Source organism: Odontesthes bonariensis, chromosome 7 (genome assembly GCF_027942865.1).
Source record: "Odontesthes bonariensis isolate fOdoBon6 chromosome 7, fOdoBon6.hap1, whole genome shotgun sequence".
Taxonomy (NCBI): domain Eukaryota; kingdom Metazoa; phylum Chordata; class Actinopteri; order Atheriniformes; family Atherinopsidae; genus Odontesthes; species Odontesthes bonariensis.
Window position 1 is genome coordinate 25481325 of NC_134512.1, and position 26106 is coordinate 25507430.

At 42.2% G+C, this 26106-nt stretch overlaps 1 protein-coding gene across 1 annotated transcript in view; it reads left to right on the top strand.

Moving 5' to 3' along the window:
* Window positions 1-26106, top strand: part of kcnq1.2 (potassium voltage-gated channel, KQT-like subfamily, member 1.2) — a 164454-nt gene that overhangs the window by 85607 nt on the left and 52741 nt on the right. Inside the window, exons 15-18 of the mRNA XM_075470313.1 lie at window positions 14622-14697; window positions 15582-15676; window positions 16725-16765; window positions 17340-17401. Coding sequence (XP_075326428.1) covers window positions 14622-14697; window positions 15582-15676; window positions 16725-16765; window positions 17340-17401 — 274 coding nt within the window. The remainder of the gene's footprint in view (window positions 1-14621; window positions 14698-15581; window positions 15677-16724; window positions 16766-17339; window positions 17402-26106) is intronic.

Genomic DNA, 26106 nt, shown 5'->3' on the forward strand with positions numbered 1-26106 from the left:
GCCAGTTGGTTTCATTATAGACCGTTTATGGCCTTCTTCTGACCTAAAAGCAAAAGTATCCAATCCTGCTTTTTTTTTTATTCCAGGGGAGTCAAATGTTTCCTGCAGCGAATAACATTTAATTTATTAGAGTTAGTGTTATTGTGTCTCTTTGCTACCTAACAGCCACTCCCCCTGCGTCTGCTCACATGCTTTCCTGCATTGCTCAGAGGCCTGCGGATGGCGGGAGACGAGGAAGAGGCGGAGGAGAGGACGTTTGGGTGTGCGGGGCAGGCTGACTCCTTCGGCTCCTCTTCCCTTCCCTCTTTCAGACCTGTCAGGCAGCAAGCCAGAGAATAATGTGGAAATGTGGCTGGCTGGCGTCGTCTTGATTAAGTCTGTGCACGTGTCTCAGCAGAGAGGAGACCCCGGGCTTAATCACCCTTGGTCTTGACACTCTCCTCTCTCCCTCTGTTTTTCTACCCATATCTTTTTGTTTTCTTTCTCCCTGTCCTCCTTTTCCTTTCCCTTTTCTCCTTCTCACTCCGCCCACTCCAAGGCCGAAGGCAAAGGGTTTTTTTCCCTCTCGTTCCAACTCTTTTTTTCTTCTTTCGTGCTTTTCCCCTACTGTCCTCACTCTTACTGTGTTACTGACTTTTCATTTCTTTGTGAAGACCCCCCCTTTTCTTGCGTTCCATCATTCACTACACTTTTTCTCACTCTCTCCCTTTTCTTGCACCACTGTGCCTTCTCTCCCCCTTTTTTCTCGACTGAGCTCTATGTGCATGTGTTTAAGGCGGGCTCAGTGTGACCCTATGTAACTTTAGCTGTGAAATATGGGTTGAAGACACATTTTGTTGTAAAAGTGAGGTTGTGTTTCCCATCGTTCAGCAGTGTGCACTGTGCAGAGGTGGAAAAGCACCAAGCTGCTTGCCCTCCTGCATTGAGAGGAATACATGCATTGAATATTGCTCCTCTCTGAACTGGATACACAGCTCTCTACTTTTGGAATCATACTGTTCCGTCTACAAAGCAGTTGAGTTTATCTCATGTGAATATGATTGTGGACATAATTTGTTCTTTTTGTGTGACATTAATTCGAAGTGGTGGAGTGATACAGCAAGTAGGGCAGTAATCATCAAAGCGATTAGAATGGAACAGCTTTCTTTTTAATGTTTGTGGAAATATCACTGTGTTATATTAAATGATAAAGCAGTTAAGTGGCAAGAGCTGCAGGTTGTTAGAGTTATTTTCCCACCGTACACATCCCACATCAGTGTTCCTTAAAAGCAGGAGCTTCGAATGCTTACGGGGTGCTAAACCGGCCTGCCTGCAGTCTAAACCTGTCATCCAAAGAAGAGGGATGACAAAGGAGGCCCGTAATTTTTGCACCGCTGAAATCCTAGACACGAACAGGAAAGCATAGCACTTTCAAAACTACCGCGGTTAGTCTCCTCGGTTCCGCAACACTTATGCCAATATCACACTTGACGATTTTGAGCGTTGTTTACAACATGTGAGTGTGAGCTTTGAAGTCTCCCTCGTCGTTATCGATCCAATAAACAAGACGTCGGCAGCTCCTGTTGATTTCAACTCTCTTGCTCGCCTGATCATTGGAACGAGTGTCGGTTTCTCTCCACAGCTTATTTCTTCCGAGTCTGTCACAACACTGAATGCTGGAAACATCAAAGAGGCATGAGAGTTCATGCCCTCCATCGTGCCTGCTTTATGTTTATTTTCCTTTTCCACATTTCCCTCTGTTGTGTCCCCTGACCTTTTATCTTGTGCACTCATTGGCTGTTGTTCCTTACTAATCAACTCCTCCCTGCCAACTCCTTTGGAATATCAAACGAGGTAGATGTTTGGTCAGAGACTGGGGGAGGACCACAAGACACTGAAATCCTGTTTGTGAAATGTTCACACGCAGCCAACGATAACTGTCTCAGTCATTTGTCATGAAAATTGAGCTTCAGCCATTGCAGTGCGCGCTTGGCTTTACAAAGTGTTGTGAAAAGAAAAGGTGATTCAACACAGTGAAAACATGCCATTTGTTTTGAAAGAAAACATTTATCTTTCAAAAAACAAGAACTGTTTTCCATTTGATGCATTTAATATAGAAATCTACTGCTTGAAACTGTCTCAATGCCAGATTGTACAATGCACAAACATGTTTTAGCTGACTCCGTGCTAGCGATTTCTTCCGTCTTTTTTACAGTATGAAATGAAATGCCTCTGAGTTGCCCTCTTCTCTCAGTTTCTGAATCCCTCATCAGACCTTTTTATTAAAAAAAAGTCCCATGAGTTTTCTTTTTTGGGCAGGAGATTCAGTTTGGAGAGTCTTAACTGCATTCAGGCTGTGGAGGTCTTTATCTCAGAATTGTGGCCTGCCTATCCAAGCTCCCTTTGTGTCTTCACTGTGTCAGTGTGGGCACACACATACAAGAGCATTGGCAACAAGCGGCTTTTTTAATCATTCCAATTCTCTTTGCAGTCACCAGCTTTGAAGTGGAGATCCAGCATGACATATCTGTGGGAGAAAATGAAAAGCCAGAAATGATTGTGTTTCTAAAGTTATTGTCATGTGAAGTACATTTAGTTTGCATGTTTGAGTTTGGAAACTTGGAGGTCAGTGGCAAGCTGTGAGTGGAGGGGGATCCATCTCGAAACAGGCAGTCTTACGCGGTGACGGGAAAGTGTAGCAGGATTTCCAAAGGCAACATGTCCAGTCATCATTTTACTTACTCACTCAGAGGTCGACAACCTTGCCTACATTTAGCCAAGGGGGGCTTTGTAATGCTTATGTGCACATTCCAGAGTAACCGCACACATATGCAAACACCGACACATACAGATCCCGATGCCTGCATCTCTGTTAGTGCTGCTACCTTCCTCTGCACTGACTCAGCAGGGTTAATGTGGCAGCAGCAGATGCAGGGCTTCATCCATCACACTATCCCAGTGTGCTAAATGATTCTATTAACGCGTCACGCTGGCTCAGCAAAGCTCCCAATGTTCCCACCTCCACAATGTGGTTCCAGCAATGCAACCCATGCGTTGATAATTTGCCCTGAAAAATTGGCCGGGGACAAGCATCCAATTATGGCTTTGCTCTCTGTTCCCAGCGCCTCATTTTAGATAACTGCTCTCATAACTGAGCTCTTTGAAAAACCGGATGAATCCCACACTTCTTCCTCTACATCTTCATTTTATTGTCGCCCCCCCCCCTTCATCCCCCGGTGGTCTCTGCACTTTTTCTGTTTGATGTAAACGCGGCTGACAGTCGATCGGCATTGTATCACATCTGTGTTAGGTGAGGCTTGCTGACAGATATCAGCTGATCTCAAGTTAGTTTAGTGTTATGACAAATAAATTCCTCTGAACTTGAGAGTGTCATTTAATGCTCCAGGCGCCGAGCCAACATGTCTGTTTTTCCTGTCTGTCAGTGAGGAGTTGTGTTAAAGTCATTTTTCATCATAGTCACTACCCTGGCTTACAGACTGCATCATGTTTTAGGTTGTTGTGTTATGGTGGATCATTTAAAATGAATAACATATGTGCTTGAATGTATCTGTCCCCTAACTGTGGGCTAACGTTTGGCTCCAGGTTCAGGTACACTGGATTGTTTGCCATATTACTACTTTTCAGTATAATTGCAACTTAGTGGTCTTCTTCTTCTTCTGCTTTTAATTTTGATGTAGAATTTTGTTTTATTTTCTGAGCTTATGAAGCGGACACTCAGTACACTGTGGGTTGTTTTTAGATTGGCAGCCGCTCCCGTTTCCAGCTTTTCCCCGCAGATATTCTGGCTATTGTTTGCTCTCCCCCTCAAATTAGATTTTGTGTCTTTCTGAGCACAACCGCAAGATCAGCAGATCTGGCAGCTCACAGCTGAACTACCTGGAAAATAACACACATATCACTCTAAATTATTGTAATCCATGCTGGAACTCTATCCCAACAACAAGGTTCAGTGTGGCATTTTTTCAAAAGTCTAGACAACAGATGCAAGAAATATGTTTTTCCTCTCTGCTCTTGAGATAACAGCAGTTTAAATGGAACGTATTGAGTCAAAGTGCTGCATGACACGATCGGGTTTTACTGTAACATAACAACGCAGAGGGCCTCAAACGGTATTCAAATGTTGTTGACACAGCTGCCCTAAAGCATTTAAATAACGCTCCAAACAGTGTCGGTGCAGAAAAGGCATTGTACAAAGTGCGTCGATTTTTTTTTTTTTGTCATAGAGCTTTTTGAGCTGTGGCACGGGCTCATAACTCATCCTGACACACTCCCCTCTCACATCTCATCTCACCCGAGAACATTAGGAAGGTCAATTTGACCAATCATAGACACTGCTGCACCCGCTGAGCCCTCTGATCATCTTTCACCTCCTCCTGGGCCAGTGAACTCTTAGTGTACAGTCATCTGATCCCAGTGCAGCACCAAGCAAGAAGCTTTTCCTGACCCGGACTGCTTACACTGTCAAAAGAAATCTTAGCCTGAAGTGGGCTTTTTTAGGTGTAACAGTGAGCCTCATTTTTGTTCTCTCGTTCTCTGTGGGCATATGCAAGAAATAAAATTGGACTGTCATTTGTGTGAGTCACACAACAACTCCCTGGGCTCTGCTTACTGTACCAAAAGTCAGAACTGACCCTTGACTGTTTGAGCAAATGTAGTAAATGCAACCCATCAGAAAGAGAAGAACAGAAAAAGACTGTTTTAGATAAGCTAAATTAAGACATAAATGGAACTAGTAAAAGAAAACCTACTTCCTCTTAATAAATGCACCAAATAGTCCCTTTTTCACCTCAGACACACACTAACACAATCTGATACTTTCACCTGATGAAGAGGGAAGGCTTTGCTGTGCTCACTGTAAGTCTAAGTTTGGTCAAAACAAGCAATTTTGGCATAATTCTGAAGACATTAGTATGGCTTTTTTGAAAAGAATGATTCATGCGCCGCTGCCTGTTCCTGTTTTATGTATCAGTTACGATCCTTCTCACGATCGCTGATTCCTCCACCTTCTTTTTATTTGTTCTTCGTGTCTTTTACGGCAGTAACATAGCCCTTCTCCTGTGCAGAAGGACCCTCCGTGTAAACTGATGTTAATGGCTCATTTTACGACCTGAGGTATTTTTTTTAATGTCTTCTGGCTATTTGGGATGATCAGGACCTGATCAATGAAAAACCAAAGCTTTGTCTTTGAACAGGAAGCAGTTTTTGAGGGGAAAAAAACGTCCTTATCCATAGAACTTAGGTCTATTTTCTCTCAAGAAGCTAAAATATCAACAACAAAACAATTAAACTCTAACTTTAAAACATTGTTGTTTTTTTTGGAGATCTTTAAAACCGATCAACCTTTATTCATCGGCAAAGGTTGAAACTTTACGGGGTATGAAAGTTAAACTACTGCACTGAAGTGTGAGTTATAAAGAAACATGAAAGGCCAGTAAGGGCAATTATATATGACACTAAAAAGAAACTGATTATCACTGAAATTGGACTAAATAAAATGCATGTAAATGTGTTCGCCCACCTGAAATTTTATGAACTTGAGCTTCTTAAAACTGGACTAACGCACCCAGATAATGCGTTTGTAGCTTGATCTTCTTCTGCATTTTCACACTCAAAAAAACTGGATGGGCCTTGGTGCCCTGCATATGCTCTGAAGTTCCAACGTTTTTGTAAAAACAGTCAAGTCTAAGTGTATATTTAAAAACCTTTCATTCCCCAGAAGGCTGCATTGGTTGGAAATGTGACTGAAAATCAGCCCATTTCTAGACCGCCGCTCTGCTCTAATAAAATCTTTACTTTACTACAGCCTCATCTGACAATCTCAACATTCAAGTAACTCAAAGACAACATCTTTGCAGTGAAGTCATATCCCCAAATAAGAAGTTGCAGAAAGAGGTTAACATTTTCTCACACCTTTTCTGCACAGCGTTGCAATGTCGGACATATTTCCGGCAGCAACTCGATTCCCCTGCTGTGCAGGTATATTCTTTCAAGCACAGCGGTCCAGTTAACTGGCACAGTTGAGCTGCTACCGTAGCTCGACTCAAATGTGCATGTAACCATATTGAGTGATACAACCTCATTTAGCCTCTCCCAGCTTCCCTGTCCGCCCGCCTGACTGCCTCTCTGACTGCTCGTGTTTGGACTGCTGGCGTAATTACAGTCCAGGCAGGGACAGACCTGGAGACAGAGGCAGTGTGCTAATTGAATGGTGGACCAAGAAGGAAGCCATTAAAGCCAAGTCTGCCAAGACATTCTCAGCCTCATCTGCCACCATAAATCCTTACTGTCCATTATGACTTACTCCCGTCACCACCTCACCTTGTCCTCTGTGTCCCTGATTCTGTCTAACAGTGTGCCATTTTCCCTTTTTCTGTATTTTTTTCCTTTGAGCTTCTTCATAATGTTATTTACTATTGACTTGGCAGGCCGCTGTGCACAGATAAAAAGTGTATAAATTACGGAAATGAATGGGAGTTAAGGGGGTTTATATTCATTACTCTTGTTTTGTGTCTGTGTTTTTATTAGTTTGACTTTTATCTTGTATCTCAGTGCAAATAAATGAAAACCAAATTAAACCAAAGTCTGATAGGGTTGTTTATTAGCCCACCGTTTTTCCAGTCATTTCGGCTCCATGTTTCGAGAGAAGCTTGCAGCGTTATATTTGGCCATGCCTCTTAACCATATCTCTCATCTGAAATCCTCTCTTCTCCTTTCCTCTTTTAACAAACTCGGTGCTGTGGTGAATTGGACAAGATGTAGCGCTATTTTCCCTCTGTTTTCATTTAAACAATGAGTCCGGTGCATATGGTGAGTATATATTTATATATAGAAGAGGCATGTGGCTATTTCAAGGCTTGAAGAGCTGCCCCCATGAGCTTCAACACTGCAATGACAAAGTGCCTTGAGCTCTAACTATCAGCAGCAGGTCTCCTGCATGTTTTTATTAAGTATGTGTCCGTATGTATCAAGAAGACTCTTAACAGCAACAAATAAGCCACCTGTATCTCTTGAATCCCGAACTTTAAGTCCATCACTCCTTCTCCAAACCTCCCTTGTGGAAAAGAAAAACGAAGATGTCTGACTGTTATGCTGTATATTTCGATCACTTTCCCTTCTTTCTCCTGTCCACAAGCAGATCTTCAGAAATTGCCACTGACCATTGGTGAGGCCCTTTTGGCCTCCCACAGCTGAAAAGAGGAACAAAAAGGCAAACCACAGTAGAACGGCCCAATTAAACAGCGGCCTTTAATGTCAGACGGCCCCCCACTGCAGCTCCAACCACACATGAATGAAAGAATAATACTCTTTTGAAAAGAAGCTTGGTTTTATAATCTAAACCCATTGGTTTATGAATAGGAAACCCCTTAGCAAAGAGGACCCACAGGTCACCCTTCATTTCTTCCTTTCTCTGTGTTACCTCTTCTCTTCTCTATCTCTCAACTCTCCTTCTTCTTCGTTTTCCCGCTGGGTCTATAGTCGGGATTAAGCCAGGCAGGGCTGTGCCCCCCCATCCCTCCTCAAGCTTGCCCTTACTCCCACAAGTGTAAGGTGGTGCTAATTGCGCCTGGACATGCACATGCACACATGCACAGACATGAACAGACATGTGTGTTGGCATGACCCACCGCTGGGCTCATGTGCTTGGATTACCAGAAGACTATGAAAGAGAACCAGCCAGTTTAATTCAAAGATGGTGGCTGCAGTGGGACTCAAAATGAGGGGTGGGCTTAGGTGATCAGGGGGGTTAGTGCCAGGGGTTATCCCAGAAAATGCTTGGATGAAAAAGAAAAAAAGAAAGGAAAGAAAAAAATCAAGGGCCTTAGCAAAACCCCTCAGTACCCACCCTCAAAAACCTCCCCACCCAGGCATTGGTTACCCCCCGACTGGCAGCAATAAATAGATTCTTTCTCTAACATGCCTAATCCTGCTAAATAGCAACAAATCCTATTAGGCCATGAATTATAAATCCTTCTTCGCCACCTCACCCTCACCCTCACCCTCCCCACTGAAGAAATCCAGTCGCCCTCCCGTCTTCTGGACACGCAGACACATACCCGTTCATATAAAATGATCTCAACAATGTTGATCTAAATACGGTGACTGTGACAGTTTGTAGTATAACAGACACTATGTACAGTATGTTTATATGTAAGCTGTTTGCTTTCTGTCCTAAATACTTGTGCATGTGGCTTTGTGTGTGTGTGTGTGTGTGTGTATGTGTGTGGCCACTTGTCATTCTGGACTGAGTTATTCAGCCGGGTTTTTATACAGATATACAGGGCACGGGTGCTTTTGCAGAAAACAGAGTCGGGTATGTCCGAATGAATACATATGACTATGTTTGTCTTGTTCACTGCCAACTGTGTTTGACCCTTGGCAGTGTCTGGGTGGGGGGGGGGGGGTTGCTTTTGATTTGTCAAAAGCCACTAATAATGGCTGCTTAAATTCTAAGAACCAGAAGTGACCATATTTGGACAAGAGTGTGAAACTGGAGAAAAACAAAAAAATGTATTGACTCAAGTTGGCACTCTTTGTATGGGAGTCTGTTGGAGCCAGAAGATGTTTGGCTTTGTTTCAGACCTATTTTCTACCCCTATTTTACATTTACAGTCTGTGGTACACAGTAAGAGATGTAGCAGGAATGGTCCCAAAAAAAAGGTACATACTGTACATAAGAACTGTACCTTGAAAATTGATGGATTTTTGTACATTCTTGTCTGCACCTTTAAAATAACTATTCTGCACCTCTGTCAGCAAAAATATACCTTTTTAGTGTTCCGGTACAGTTACAAGTCAGAGAAGATAATAAAATACAATATAGCCGAAAAAGAGATGACTTTTTTCTCGGAAAATAACTGGTTAGATGTAAATCTGACCTATGGCATTGTCATTTACTTGCACCTTTATTTGTACTTACAATCAGTAACCCTTAAAGTGTATTATTGAGGCACTAAAGGCGCCATTTATAAAAAAAAAAAAAAAAAGGTACAGCTAAAAGATAAAGGTGCCTGCACCAGAGCCGCCAATGCTAAAAGTTGGTCTGTTTACTCTTCTGACAATGTCACATCTCGATATTTTTACATTGAATGTGCCCGATAAAACTTACTGAGACCGTTTCAGGTGGGACTGGAGTCGATGACGAACCAGCCAAGTGATCAACTTTACCAACTTGTAAATAAGAGAAGCCTAATCATTGGGAAAATGTTGAATTCTCACAAACAGGCATATCCACATTGCTGACACAGTTTAGGATCTACATTGACTACAACAGCAAAGAGGGGGCCATTAACTCTAAAAACTATCCAACTCTCTGATTAGCTTCACTTTGAAGACCACTTACCTCCACATCCTTCTCTTTAGGCTACACCTTAGGCCTGCAACATTAACCCCAAGACCTTGAATTAGTCTATTAGGAAGCCATTATGCCAAACTCTTTTTTTTTACTGCTCTATTTGTAAATGGCAGGAACTGCGAGCGCAGTCAACCAGTCCCTGCTGGGATTTATCAGCATGTCAAATCAATAAAGAGTTTTTGCAAAACATAGTAAAACTCTGTTTGTAAGTTTTGTAAATTCCATTTAATTCAATTTAATTTATTTTTTTTGTCCAGATGACAATAATCTTTCCTTCACACTGTGGTGAAAAAGCATTTTCCCTCCAGCTTTAGATTGAAACTTTCTTTGATGTGAAACTGGATCCCTCCTCACCCAAATCTTTAGATAATTTGGCAGTTAAGAGTCATGTAAAGAGGAGTTCAGCAGTCATTAGACAACTTGTTGGGTTAGGGTTAGCATACCCCTCTCCAGGCTGCTCTCTGTGCGGTGAGACAGAGCTGTGGCTGTCTCGGCTGCACGAGTTGAGAGATTTTGCGCCATTAATGCTGAGCGTGTTTTCTGAGCTTGCTATGAGGTTGACCGTTTGAGACTTGGTGTTGATTGTTGCAATTCTTTCACACACACGGACAGCAGACTTTTCACCACATAGGGCTCTCAGACCGTTTGCCAACAGTTGTGTGTGCGTGTAGAATCTAATGGTAGAAGCCCCAGTAATCAGCGTTTTATGTCCCTTTCTATGTTTAAGTAAAAAATATGCAGCAATGATTGCAAAAGGCTTCATGTATTTTATCCATAAACATGTATGTATATAACACTTTCTTTGTGTGTTTGTGACAGAAATGCAGCTGATGAGGGTGATAGCAAAATCTTCAGCATCTCTGGCCTCTTTCCTTTTTCAGTCTGTCTCTGTAGCTGCACACATCAAACGTGGCTCGCTCTTTTAGTGCTCTCTTTGTCATTAGTTCTCAATGGGCACTGGACTTTGATGTGGCTTGGTTGCTGCTATTGTTTCCAGCATGTCTTGATCACTGTCTATTGATCTGACAACAGAGGACATGAGAACAGCTGGTCCCGACAGACGGGGAGGAAGGAAAGTGTTCCATCAGGAGCCAAAGTTAACCAGCAGCATCACACGCCATGACGCGGTTGAGTTTTTCAAAAAACAAAGACGCAGCAAAGTAAATGGACCGTGTCTGTCCTGGTTCTGACCCGAAGCTGGTAATGATGCAAAGATACTAGACACTTTTCAGAATCAGCCATCAGAGACAGCCTCTTTTAAGAGAATACATTGGAGTATTTCTTAAGATTACAACTGCATCAGCCTCACCGATTTCAAATCCTCTTTGAGCGGCGACTGTAACGTTATCGTGATCTTAGCCGTGCGCTTTTATAGTTCTTAGCGCGGCACCCTCTGGCATTCCATCACTTAGATCAAACATTTCTGGAAGAATGTAGTCATCTTATCCTTCCAAGATATGATAAAGGGATGTCTGTTTTTGAGGAGAACAGAAGGAAGAGCACATCTCTTTGATGGACCAAGGCACCAGTCATAAAGCTTATCTGACACACACGCACATGCAGCGCACACACATTGTCTTGCTGGGCCCTGACCGTTGCACGCTGACGTCCAAGGCTGCTCTCTACTGACTGACTCCGAGGTTATTGCTGCACACCATGGAAGCACAGGATATTTGACGGTCCCCTGCCACAAGAAAGAGCTGTAGGGGGGGGGGGGGGGGGGGGGGGGGTTGCTACTGACAACCGCAAGATCTCCAAAGTGACCATCTGAAAATGAAAAAGGAGAAAAGTTATTAAGAGAGAAGTGTCAAGGGGAAGCCATGGGGCTCGATCTGTCACATTTTTAAGAAAGGGTCAGGGCTAGTTCAGAGCTCCGGCAGCTACAGCAAGTAGATGACTTTTACATTTGACCCTAAAGAAAAATACTGAGTCTGTTGACAGGAGTTGGGTAATGGGCTTTAATTCTCAGTATTGAAATACACACTTGTACTTTTCCCAGAAGAGTGAATCATACAGTGCAGCACAATGGAAAGAATAGCGAATACTAGCTTTGCTGGCTCAAGAGCACTTCCCCAGAACGCACTTCTTCTTGCAAAGATGACAAATAAACACAAAAGCTGAAGGGGATGCCTAAAAGGCAGAGTCAGCAAGTGTTTGCAGGGCAGAGTCAGCACAGACGTGCATAGACATTCTTTAATCACACTTACCAAATGAATATGCGCGTGCATTTGTGTTGAATGCAGGAAACGGGAGGAGGGCAAGGAGGGAGCAGGGCACAGTTGTAGAAGCATCAAAACCACACATGTTTTTTGTTTCCTACACATGTTCTCTTTCCCAATTGTGCTTGAACCTCTGAATCACACAGCCAAGGGGGGTGGGCAAAAAAAAAAAACCCCAAAAAAACACATCCCTCTCCTCATTGTCGAAAGAGAGCAAGGGGGGTGGGAGCTAGAGTTTTTTCTTCTTCTTCTTCTAAAATTGGGCCTCCTGCTCTTTATGTTCGGTATGTTTGTTTGTGTGTATTTCCTCCTATAGCTTGGGCAAGCCTTGCATGGAGGGCAGGAAAAAAGACTGAAGCCTGACAGTCTTTGATGTTTGTGTTTTATGGTCCCATGTCAACGCATTGTCTGTTAAATCCTTTTGTTGTCCCTCTGCCTAATTAAGACTTCAGAGCGACTTGTTGACTCCACAAAGAGCCTTGTTTGAGGAGGTGGAGGGCATGTGTTTCCATGTGTCTTGAGTGTGTGTGTGTGTGTGTGTGTGTGTGTACATGAGAGAGCGTACGTCTGCATTGACTGGAAGTAGCTACAGAGATGTGTTCAAAACACACACACACACACGCACACAACCCATATTTACAATGCACAGGCTTTGACACAAGAATGGGGTTATTCATTAACCATTGAATGGCTTCTTCAGTGGAGAGGAACTTTAGTCTGTCTGCAGTCACAAGTTAAAATGAAGAGCACTTAACTGACATCAATTAACTGCCACAATCATCCAGCGCATAATGAAGCTACATTTGTGCTTACCACATTTTAGAGGAATTGATATATTTCCAACCAAACATTGGAAGCTGCACCTAACAGCACACTCAAACGCAATCCTCCACCTAACAAACAGATGCCAACAGATGGCTGAAACGTCTCCTGCATGCGAGACGTATTGCAGGTTAGGAAATGTACAGTTTGTCATGACATGAGGTGACTGATGTCTTTAGTGAATGATTGCCAAACCCTTTTCTCCCAGAGAATGTACAACAATACCACAAAGAGGACACCCTTGTTTTTATTATGGTACCATTTTGCTTCCTCAGTCCTTCTTTATTACATGCATTTTTCATTTGTTTTCATTTCCTAAAACACTGTGTCTTTGTGACAGGCTGTCAAGTGGCTGGCAAAGAGCCAACCGGTTCTTTGTTAAGCCTGGTATGTGTCGACTCAAATCTGGTTTGCTCATTGATTTAGCCACCATTTTGTGACGTCATAATTCAGAGGTCAATGTCAAGGGGCCTCGCGGACAAAAGACTGAAAATTTTGCGAAAATACAACCAGTGTCCGAAGAAAAACTGTAGAAGATCTTCAGAGAGCTTGGATAACTATTGTTCAAAACTCCTGTAAAAGATCACAAGAAGGTTTGGCTCCTTGGACGCAAAAATGGGAAGAAATGGGAGGTGGCTCAAGACTTTTGCACAGTAGCCTACTGTATTATGACAACTTGAAATGAGCCAAGACAACGTACCCTCCCTCAGTCATAGAATAGAAATAGAAATAGAAAAATACTTTATTTATCCCCCAATGGGGGAAATTCCAAAAAATTTAATTTAACTTAAATTTAATTTAATTAACATGTCATAGAAGGCTTTACTGCCAAACACCTCAGAATTGTTGAGCGACACCACAGATAAGGTGGATGTGCCCATGGTAATAACTTGGTTAGACAAATCCATCAGGAAAAAAAAAGGAAAGAAAAGAAAAGACTGTGTTTAAGTGTGTGTCAAGCGTGCAGCCTCAGTAGCACCTATTTTCTATCCTTAAAGTAAAGATAATGTAGGCTCAGAATAACCCAGTGACTCTGAATATTGCACGCATCCCTGCATGGACCCTTTCACATTTTGAGCTCATTAACTGTGAATGAGACCAGTGAAATAAAAAAAACAATAAAAAACAGCAGCTCTATGATTCACACTTAGAGATGCATTTGTTATTCATCAGTAGAGGAGTGGGCCTGAGAGCCCATGCAGATTGCTTTCTTGTCTTTTCCTGCTCCTTTCTGCTTTCTGCCAACACGGGAGCTCCTCTTTTCTAGCTGCCACGAAGTTGACTTTTCCTTTCAAATTTCAATGAGTGGACAAATTGGCTAGTACCTAAATTGTTGCATGAATGGAACCATGTGCGCATCTGCAAATTCCACCGGGTTTGGGCACGTCGATGCTCAAAAAGTTGGATAATTGGCCCTGCTGTGTCATGTTTATGGTGGCTTACGTTGTCTCGGTTTGTGTCAAGTTGTCACAGCGAAACATTTGTAATTACTCGTGCATGTTTATGACAGGTGTCACGCCTGTGATTTCATACACTCAAATGAAGTGTTACCATTTTCAGTTGTACTTTGTACGGTATCCATTTATTTGATCCAGTCAGAGCTGGTGTTTTTTTTAACTTACTTAGTCTACCGAAGCACAGACGCTCGGCAGAAAGCCGGTCCAAGGTTGTTTTTGTTCGTTTTTTTTCTATGATCTATTTTCTTTCATCCACACATGCTCCTATCACACACGGAACGTTCAAGGGCAGCACGTTTCATTTTCAGCATAATGCCAAGTGAACCAAATGAGCGCCGGCGTAGGGTACACTGAAAAAACAAACTCAAGTGCATGCCAGACAGTGACTGGTATGCAAGTGTGTATGTGTGTGTGCATGTTGTTTACATCCATGCATTTTTGTTTCAGACAGTGCTCCTTTGAGCTGAGGAATACGTGCTTTTGGACTCCTTGCAATGCAAACCAAATCTGGTTTTCTGCTCTTACGCTTCGCACCTGGTTGCTGATTCAAAGTTGTGACCTAAAGAGCAAGAGTTGGGGAGCAATCTATTTGGAATCATAGAGTATTTATTTTCATACTCTTGAACAGCGCACACGCCAAATGCTAAAAGGGTCATTTAGACTGAACTTTGGCTAGCTACTTTTTTATTTGGGCTTTGCTTCATTTATTTATTTATTTATTTATTTATTTATTCTTATTCTAACTTGAATCTGTCTCCCTTTCCATCACAGACTGTCCCATGCCCAGAGATCTGCGGTAAAAGTCCTCCGCAGAATGCGATACTTCGTGGCCAGGAGTAAATTTCAGGTAAGCGAGGGGAAATCCTGCGAGAGAAACACACGAGTGGGAGAGAGCGAGCAAAGAGTGAGAGATGAAGAGAAAGACAGGCTGGGAGTGAGAGGAGCTTGTCTGTGTGTGTGTTTGGTTGCAAAGGAAGGAGGAGGGGGAGCCTCAAGGGCATATATCAGCTGCAGCGCTGCTGTGCAAGTGTGTGTAGGAGCATGTTTTTGTGTGAATGCCTGAAACTTGCACCTGCATGTCTTCTTTTTGCTCCCTTCGGTTCAGGGAAATATTCCGACTCGTCTCTCTGGGGCTACAGTAGGAATCCACTTACTGTACTCCAAAGAGAAAAAAAAGTCCCACTTGCAAAAACCTACACGCACGAAGCAAAGCGCGGCAGCACGCAGTGAAGTCGGCAAATTTTCTTTACAAAAAACCCAAAACATGCAAAATGAAACAAATGGTTCCGAAGTTATTAGTCTTTCAAAGTGTTCTGTATGTTTTCAGTTCTGGTCTTAAAGTGAACTGAGCTGCAGAGGCTACACACTGTCTACAAGTGGTGCACTGAAGAGTTCGTCGGGTTCCTTCTGATACCCCCCTTGTATCAACGTCGTACTAAACAAAGCTGTGAAAAGACCTTAACACGATTGCTCTCTACATGACCATGCACTTGTCAGTGCACGCACGCACACATGCACACACTCCCACGTACACGCACACGCAAATACAAACATTGAGTTAACAATGAACTCTTTGCACCCAAGGGGGTTGGGGATGTTTTCGGGGAACCAAGCAACAGAGGCCGTGGTTGACAATGGCTTTTGTGTCCCACTGTGTGTGTGTGTGTGTGTGTGTGTGTGGGTGGGTGTGTGCGTGTGTGTGTATTCATGTGTGCGTACACGGATCCGCAGCAAGCCCGGAAGCCCTATGATGTGCGGGACGTGATCGAGCAGTATTCCCAGGGTCACCTCAACATGATGGTCCGCATCAAGGAGCTGCAGAGAAGGTGGTTGTTTATTACTCGTTCTCTTCATGTCTCCAATATTGGGATTTAAATTTTAGGCTCATTTTCTTTTGGGTTAATTTGGCTCAGTTCTCCCTGTGACTTCAAGAGGATATCCAACATGATCTTAATGTCACAGAAAGAACTAAAGAAAATGTCTTAATACACTGCCATATTGTCTTGCACCATTAATCCACTGGCATGCTATGTCACACATCGGTCATGGAAAAAACTGGTCCAGCAGTAGCTTCACTGTTCCCTCGTTTTTTACACCTTGCTGTACTTTGTCAAACTCTAATGAAGTAACGGCCCTCGTTGGAGTTTTTGTTGTGTTCTAATTGAGATTTTTCTGCCTTTTTTTGAGCGATTTTATGAAGGTCAGCTTGATTAAATGTCTGGAATGGCATTTTTTACACCAGCGATGCATCTTAAAAGTACCAGTGACTCGTGAAAAAGCTGCTTGTCCGCTAGTTATAGTCGATTGGGATCCTTCTGGGAAAAGATCTCGTCACAAGTCACCAATGCCGTGGTTACTGGCACACCGTTAAAATTAAATGGCGGCTTTTGCACCTCTAGCTGACGACAACGTGGAGGGTCCGTCTTTGGCACGTTGGACCACATTTTTTCCATAAGCTGCTGACAACGTGGTCTCATCTGACCAAAGAAAATTTGTCTGCTGTTTTCAGTCCATCTGAGAGCAGATGTGTCCACAGAACTCTGCTGCGATTTTGAGTTGACATACATCGATGGTTTCCGCCCATGGCCTTTACACACTGAGATTTCGTTAGATTCTCTGAATCTAAAAAAAAAAAGAAAAAAGTTTCAAATGAGTTAACAAATTCCAGATTCAAGCTTTCTCAACTTTTCTGTAAATGGGGTTTGTAGATCCTCTTCCGCCTGATGCCGTTTGTTTGATTTCATTGCAATCGTAAGCATATTGGCCTTATTTTTTCTGTTTTATTCAGTTGGAATAACATCTTTACCAAAGTCAATCTGTGGGTCTGGCCAATATTTTTACTTTTCTCTGTCAAATCTTCTCTCTTTCGTCCAGGCTGGATGGCACTCTGGGGAAGCCAGGAATGTTTCTCCCAGGTAAATACACAGAAAACACCAGTTTCCATCTAATAGACAAGCATCCCCTGTCACTCCATCTCTGTGTTTATAGCGCACACAGGGTTTTCTGTGCACTGCCACACTAAGCTCAAGATAAAGAAAGGTCCCTGTTGCTTGTGCATATGTCTCTGTTTACATCTGTTTATGTCTTGCCATGTTTACGAGAATGGGAATTTGTGCACCCTGCTCATGTGTCGCTGCCATGTGTTGGCGCATTTGTGTTAGATATTTCTAGATGACTTACAAACAGCAATCACTTCCAAAGTGTTAACTGCTCCATCAAGCGCAACCACAAATTCTTTTGTCAACTTAATTTAACACTGGCATGATGGAAACACAATTTGCTGCTGATTGGATAGAGCAAACCAAACAGAGCCTATGGCTCCCCTTCCCAAGACAGAATTTGGTAACATGAACAAGACGTCAGTCTGATTAAATGGGATCAGATCATCAAGGCACTTTTTAAAGCTAAAACTACTGTAAGTTACTAATAATCGCTGCCTTCATGAGCCTATGTGTGTTTTTTTGTTTTCTTTTCCTTTTTATTCACTAGGGAAGGGAGAAGATAAAGAACACCCCACTATCGGGGCACGAATGATCAGACTGGAAGATAAGGTAGGCACGCTCCTGTGTGTTTATGTTTTGACTTTAAGTAAGACAGATAAACTGATTAAATCACCCGAGAAGCTCAGAAGCAGAGGTATGCATGTGTCACGGCCGAACTGTTTCGTGTGTCTGAATGGGACTCTGCCATCTTGCATCTCCATTGTCAGATGAGTGGAATCTTTTGATTGCTGCCGTTGTGGCTGGGCTCGCCGTCTTATAAGCACCTATTCAGAGCTGTGTGTAAATGCTGTTATTCTGCATTTCATTTTCACTTCCCTGAGTAATGTGGCACATTTTCCATACCAGTCTTCCTTTTTTCAAACCTTCAGCCGGATTGGCTGTTTTCCACAAGGGACTGTTGGAGTATTTCAGGGAGCAAAAGAGAAAAGTCTTTATGCAGTGAGGCACAGCCAAAATCAGCAGCTGTTTTATGAAGCCCGCGGGTGTGACTAGGTGTGTCTTCTCTTGTTGTGGAATGGGCCCAACTCATGCCAGCGTGATACCGTTCAGATGCCAGTGATTCACTGTAAAACTAATAGTGGAAAATCCTTATCACCCGTATGAGTTTAATTGGGATGGTTTTTCCTTTTCCTGTCCACAATCTTCCCATGCACTGACCATAGTGTGCAAAACAGATTAGATGTGTTGTTACATCTTTTATTTTGATGTTAGTTTCAGTAGTGGAACTTCCAAAAAAGGAGATAGTGGTTGTGGATTTGGGAAAATTTGGGAATTTGGGGGGGGGGGCTAGTAACCTTAATGTCCAGTTGTTTACACATGAAAACAGTTTCTATACAATAGAACAATGCATTCTGCTGCCACTCATTTTCCATTCATGTCAGCCAGCTCAGGATTTCCCTCACTTGCCTGAATATTTACCTTACCATCCCAGCACGCACATTAACACTGCTGTTTTCGAATGTTTGCATGCGTTAGCCATCCTCAGACCTCTTTGTTTCGGAGAGCGGAGTAATGATTTTGAACCACTGGACTCTCCAAGACCTCTCTCGGAGATTGAGTAGCAGCCTATTAGCTTTTGGCTGCATGTTGTGATCCCAATCTCCTTATTGGAAACGCAAACCTGTCATAGGAAATGTCTCCTTTACCTGCATTTTCTCTGTTTCACTTTTACTGTCTCTGTCATCTGCCCTAATATTATCAAGATGAAACTGCGAAGGACAGAATTTGGAAATAAATCAAAGGAACCCAGGACAGTGAGGAAAAAAATCACTTTCCCTTAGTCAGAGCTACTTTTGCATTAGCGCAACAAGTATTTTTACAAAGTAAAACATCAAAACGGCTACAGAAACCTGCGTTACCAAAAGCTACCCATTCTGCATAATTACTGTTTTCCTTGCCTCAGTGTCCTCCCCCTTTCTTTTCTGCTCGTGTGATTTTCTTGTTTTGATGGTTCTGGTGGGGAAGCACACCTGTTACACGGACAAGGGGAGCTTCCTTTCCCCCCTCAGGCAGCAGGTGGGTGAACCTGACCTTGTATCAATTTACATTGTGTAGAGGAGGTCGATCTAAATGCCATGTTCTTCAGTGTGTAGACGGTAGATTTGAAGCCTCAAGCTTAGCGATACAGCGATCCATGTCTTTTTATTTTTATTTTCTTTATTGCTAGAAGTGACTGTATCGGTGGTCTGGAGATGATTCCTTTTTGATGTCCGGATTTCACAATACATAATTGCCACTATGAACCACAGATGAGGATCAGAGATGGGTTTTGCTGCTGTTTGTGCTGTTTGAACCACCAAAGATATCTCTCTGTTTCATAGTGTCATGTTTAGGAATGGGTATCAAGAAGTACTGGTACCTGTTTCAGACTGGTCAGTACCAGGGCACTGATTATTTTCAGGACAGTGTGTGCCTCTTATCATCTTTCAGGTCATGTATATTACACAGCTGCTGCTGCTGCTGCAGCTTCCTCCGGGCTGATGTGATATTCTGCCATAAACATGTGAACACCCCAACGTTATCGCATTAAGGTAACAAAAATGGTTTAATTAGTTCATTGATAAGCACATGCAGTTATTAACTCATTAGAAATATGGAAATATTTAATCAAAAATAGAATACAAGGCTTTTTCAGAGACTTTCATTTTCTGTTTCAATAACAAATCGGAAAAAGAAATTCTCCGCAGATCAGCACAAATAAGCTGTTCTTTTTTCATATCATGAGCTTGGTTGTTGGAACAAGACTTCAGAGCCTGAGAAAGGATGTCAACAAGAAAAAAGCATTCTTTGAAACCACGTTTTGCTAGCCTGGGCGAAAGCCGACTGTTGACTCAGTCAAACAGTCTGGGAAAACCCAAGAGGAATCCGTTTCCATGGAGGGTGGGACCTTACTCAGCAACTTAAATTCATTGGAGTTCCCTTAACCAATCAGTAATGTTTAGAAAGGACGTAGGTTATGCGCCGAGGTTCATGCTTACTCTCGCGAGGCTCTAGCTCGCGAATCACGCTTCCCACATCCGCTTTCATTATACCGGTACCATTTGATAAATCAAACTTTTCCCAAAGCCAGTTGGAAGGAGAGCTACGACATCCTTGCCACTAACAAAATTGACGAGGCATTCCTCTTGCTCTTGTTTTAATTGTGTAATGCTCTCCAGAGTTGAGACAACTTCATGGATAGCTTCTAGCGTTCTTCCGTCGCCATGTTTATTTCTGCTGCGGTTGAACTACAATTATATGGACTACAAGGGACTCCACGCGTGAGTTCTGCGTCACCACTCGCAACTGTTTGCTGATTGGCAAAACACTGAGCGAACCGAGGTAGGGGGATTTGGCCAGACTATGTGCGGATCCAAAATCTTTGGGCGGAAGTACGTAGGATGGCGTCGCCAGGCTAACGTTTTGCTGCACTGAGCAAACAAAACAGAATCCCTTTGCCCTTCATTTTAAACACGGAGTGAGCACAGGAGAGGAGTGTTCACTCTGACTCCATGGTGCCTGTTAATAAGACATGAGCTCTTATGATTATATGATTTGGGAATTTTTGGAAGGTCTTTTGCAATTTCTGTGTCATGGTTTAATGAGGTCTAATGAAAATCCTCTCTCTCACGCTCCTCACTGCTCTCCATGCCCTGAAGCTCACCGCTGTGTTCTTATGGTTATTACCAATATGTTTTCTGTGATTAATGTGTAACCGAGGAGGTGTGCTGTTCCAGTTGGTCAGGTGCCAACTCTTCAAATATCCCCTCTGACCTGGGCGGAAGTTTTAGACTGTAAGCACAAAGCACAGCCACCAACTGCTCTTTATAGACACTTCCCTGTACCACTGCGCCACGGTGGACTTTCAATGAAACTGGGCATCTTCAAATTAGGGCCAAGGAGTTCCTGAAGAACCTCTAAATTTCCACAGCAGCGCATAGCTAAAGGAACAACAACAGAAACAGCTCAGATTGTTCCACATATTCAAGAGACTTCCCCCAAGTGGCAGCAAAATGTTATAACATGTTCACTTATGTTTTAGAGGCACAGGAGAGTAGAGAGTACCGAAAACTATGTTTGCCTTTTAAGGTTAAAGCCAAAGATAACTGAAAATTTGTAAAGTTTATATTTAATCATTTCAACTGTGGGGAGGCCATGCTTATAACAAACGTCATGCGTCGTTGGACCTAAAGCTGGTCAACGGATCCCACTTGTCTGTTTGGCTGAGTGACTATTCTCCAGCTATACCCCAAATGCATGTCAGTAGTGTTAGCAGATATTGGGTGCAGCTGTATCAGGAGAATAAGTGGGATTAAAACGGCAGCAGCTCAAAAAAGTATAGAATTCAGTGAGCAAGACAGTCAGTGCAGATCTGAGTTTAGAAAAAAAAATGAAACACAGGGCACTAATTTCAAGTCATGTGCCAGTGTGGTAATGGTACAAACCCACTGTCACTACTAATAGCTGGGATATCATTTTATCCTTGTAGCACGTTTATCTTGTAAATGTTTTACATAATAAACCGTGAAATGGACATTTTAAAGTGACACCTACCCCTCTCTGCAAACATTTCCATTTAAGAGATTTTATTCTCACTGGTCACTCATCATCCCTTCTAGCTGTCTTATGCAGCAGCAATAGGAAAAGAAGTCGACTCTGTGTCACAGATTACGTCTCAAAGTCTCAAATGTATATGGACAGTATGTTATGAAGCGCTTCAGTAATATCACTCGCTAGCTTTCTTTCTTAATCTAATAATGACAAACACAAAATAGATTGGGTCTGGTTGTAATGTTTCAGAACTGTTAAATGTTTTCACATATTTACATGTATGTATGTATGTGTTTCTTAAAATGACTCTACATGAGTAGTATTGATAAAAGTATCAGAAAAGTGTTGGTATCAACAAGCAGTATTGGCACCGGATAAAATCCTAACGATACCCATCTCTAATAATGTTGCACCTTCAGGAACTAATTTGGTAGGTCCCAACTTTGTCATGTAGTAAGGCAGTTATCTCAAGCTAAAAAACCTTCTGTGAAAACAAAGGAGGGGATTTCATGCCTTCGAATATTAACAAGGACGCACAACCTTGTCACCTGACCATAATCCTACAAAACTTGTTTAAGATGAGCCTTAACGAAACTTGATTGAACCATGCAGCCAACAAATACAAAACTGTTCTGGAAATGTCTTTAAAGTGCACGGGGAGAGATTGCAAAGAGGCTACCTTGAATAACTCACTGCTGCATGGTCAGAACTTCAAACTGTAATCAAAGCCAAATGTGACTATTTGCATGAGACATGGAGATAAGTGAAAATGGATGTAAACTCAAAAGCAGCGTGATGGAGTATTGAATAATTCGAATTATGAATTGCTTAATTGATTCAAACAGCTGTGAAATGATAAAAAACAGAGCAAGGTTTCCTCATTTGCCCTGTGTTATGTTCCTGATTTATCTTGTGCAACACAGTGATAAATGATCTGCCACTTGTCATTTCTGGAAAAGTCCCCTCAATGAAGAAAGCCACGAAAAAAAGAAATGAAATAAAAAGACTCTTGCAGCTTGACTTGTTCACACCAGAATCTCCAGCGGGGTCACTTTTGTCTGCGCGGCTACACATTCTTTTTGACATTGTGGAATGTCTTAGTGACGCTAACTTTTGCATGTTGCTCATCATAGTGGAGCTAATCGCTCACAAAGCAAAACCCTGGTGTCACAGTTGAGTCACTCCTGAATAGAATCTTTCCCAACAGGTCTGAAGAATTAGTCATAAACTCTGCACCCTAACGTTTGTGTGTGCGCAAGGCCATGTTCCCATGCCTTTCTCAATGCTCACTCTTGGTCAGCCTCCAGCTACATTTTCAATTTTTTTTTTTGGGGTTGATAAATATCAACTTTCTACTCCCCCTTCCCCTGTAAAACAGAAGATATCCACTATTGCCTTTGTGCCTCAGCTGATTAAGTGAGATAGAATCATTTTCCTGTCCAAGTATTGTCAGCAAATCACTTTTAGATGAATTTATCTTCAGTGAAAGGAGTTCAGGCATTGTGCACCCTGTACAGGGTTCAGACAGTGATTTATCACACACAAACAAAGGCACATACAGGCCTGCACACATGCGCTCGGACACACATGAGCATCGAGTTGATTAATCACCAATGTGTCTAACCCCATACTCTCAAGATTGAATTCTCCAGGAGTGACTTGGAAACAAAGATGGATGGCACTTTGTGACAGTGTGTTATCTCTCTGTCAGGCACACTTAATGAAAAATACCCAAATGACAAGCTCAAACAGTGGCCAGTTTGTCTGTTTTTTGGCGTGGCCTTTCAGCAGGGGAGCTCGATGCAGGCTTCAGGGTGAAATCAGCCCAGTTCTGCACTAAATCTCTCCATGATTTATGGGATTAGGATTTCTTTTTTTTTTTTTTTTAATTCTGAACAGCATTGATAGAGATATATTTTCACATAGCTTGTAGATGTCTATGTGAAAAATAAGCCATCCAGTTTAACATTGTTGTGAGGTGTGCCGTAGGACAGACGACCTAAAACTGAAATTAGTGTGTTGAGCTGAAGGATAGCGGCCCTTCTGTTGGAGGGGAAATTTGCTTTGTGCAATCAAGGAAAATAATGTAGTCCTCACTGCACCTCCACACTAAACATGCAATTGATCAGCTTGTTACAGTATATTTCATATACCAGCCATAACATTATGACCACCGGTCTAATAGGTTGCGAGCTGGGGCCTCCGCCGATCAGCCTTGTTCGTCAAGCACATCCCACAGATGCTCGATTGTGGCCAGATGCATTATCCTGCTGTCATCAGGGAATCCCATTAAAGGGTGAGCGTGGTCAGCAACAATGTTTAAGTAGCTGGTATGTGTCAAAGTAACATCCCAATCAACGGAAGGACTCAAGCGTTTCACCGCAAAATACTGGGCACTTTGCACCTGCTGGCTTTGTGTTTTTCTGTTGTACATCTGGGTGCCGAGTATTTGCCAAGTAAGCCTAGCACAAGGGCCTGATCATCCACATGCGATCCATCAGACTGGGTGACTTTCTTCCATTGCTCCGTAGTTCCTATTTGGAGCACTTTTGGTAGCTCATAACCTACTGCAGGGCTGCAGTTGTGGAGGGTTTATGATCCAGCTCCATTTGGCCCTCATCAAAGTTGCTCACATCATTACACTTGCCCATTTTTTCTGCTTCCACCATCTCCAACTTCAAGAAGAAAATATTCACTTGCTGCCTAATACTTCCAACCCACTTCAACGTGCCACTGTAATAAGATCATAAAGTTTTTCACTTCCCCTTTCAGTGGTCATAATGCTATGGCAGCCCAGTTTCTCAGGAAATAAGTTTGTTTGTCCATGTGTCAAAAATGTAGTGGTGCCATAATCTCGTCCTGAAATGGTAACATATTTTCATTGTTTTTTTTTTGTAAAGAGAAACATTCAGGCACTCTGATGCAAACCTGAAACCATGCATGTATGAACATTTCAAATAAAATGTCAAATTTGTAACTGTAATCTTACAATTTCTCAGCATGCACGATAGTTTCAAGTAATGCAAAACACAGTCATGCTACAATTGAAAATTAAAATATGGAATATGTCTAATAAAATTAGACATATTCCATTTATTTGTTCAATATTTCTACATTAGGTAAAATGACAACTTCAACCTAATGAGATAAATGTATCAGATACAAGTTTTCTGTGATTGTATCTAAAGTGTCACTTTAATATGAATGCTTACAGTTTACATTTGCCAATTAGCGCATTTTCATTTGCATCACTGCTTTTAGACTGACATTGAATATACTTCAGAAAGGATGCAGTCATTTATTTTTCATGTACCATTGAGTTCAGCTCCATTAATTCATCAAAATGTGACACAGTTGTGTTTGGAATGCTTTGTGCAAAATTATCAGCCTTTTCTTGGAAAACACCCTCTAATGTGACCCTCCAGGCCTGCAAAGACATGTCTCTGCTCAAGACATCATTCATTATTTATGTTTCTCTAAGTACACTACACAGAGCATAGATCACTCTCTGTGGGTAACTTCACCCTGCTATATTAGGACAATTACGCTGCGCTGTGTATGTCACACTTATGTCATGTGAATTAGCATGAGGCGTACGCACAAGAATCTGTGCTCTGACCTTAATAGCGTCTCAATTAGGTAAGTATGTTGTAAATTACAGCAAGGCCAAATACTGCGAATACTTGAGGGCCGAGACAGAGAGTTGTGTTTGTTAGGAGTCCATCTGTAAGGCATTTAGGGCCCCACATCTCTGAGAGCATGGCTCTGAGGGGGGCAGGATGGTGTGTGCATGAGTGTGAGTGAGTTTAGACTGAGCCAGTGCAGGGATTTAGAGACAAGGGTCTGGTGCTGTAAACACACAGGCACACACATTTTGAAACATTAGACCACATAAAGTTTTACAAGTGGATATCCAGGCACACATAGATATATAAAAAACTGAATATGTCCATCCAGTAATGCCTTGTTTCAGCTTTCAACAGCTCCATGATATGTTCTGCTGGTGCAGGATGGGTTGCAGATGAATTTCATGCTTTATATCCATTGAATATTCTCAATGTGCTTTTGAGAAATCAACTGGATCCAATTATGTTGTGTATAATGGCCTCAACAAGTTCAACTCACATGAATAGGAACTATTAGTGTAATTTCTTCTCTATGGGGGCCTCTTTTTTTTTCAAAGTTATGTACTTCATAACTTTGTAAAGTCTTCATTTTCAACTTAAACCAAGTTATATGGTCACAAACTTAACAAGATTTGAACCACATATAAGCATATAAAAGATTAACAAGAGATTTTTATGTCTGTGCTTAAAAGCACAATAAGGTTCTCACTGTTCTTGCTCAATTGAATTAAGGGTAAGGAAAAGGGATATTGTTTTCCCGTCTCTATAAATTCTCCTGAAAGATTCGGAGGAATGAAGGCATCACTAGACATTTTTTATCTTTTAAGGCCTCGATGAAAGGGCGGCTTAACTATTTGCAAACTTCAATCCTCGTGTGACATCATGTTGGTTTCCTACACAGCACAGTCTGATATGCCAAATAGACTTGGTTACTGGAAGCAGAGATGCAAAGACATTTAGAAGTTCATTAGTCACTGGGAGTGGGATGTGTCTTTTACATTTGATTTATGGCTTTATGTAGACACTGATTTGACTGCAAGAGATTCCTAACTTGTCCTATCTTTGGATACAAGGGTTTCCTTACTCTTTACTAAAAGA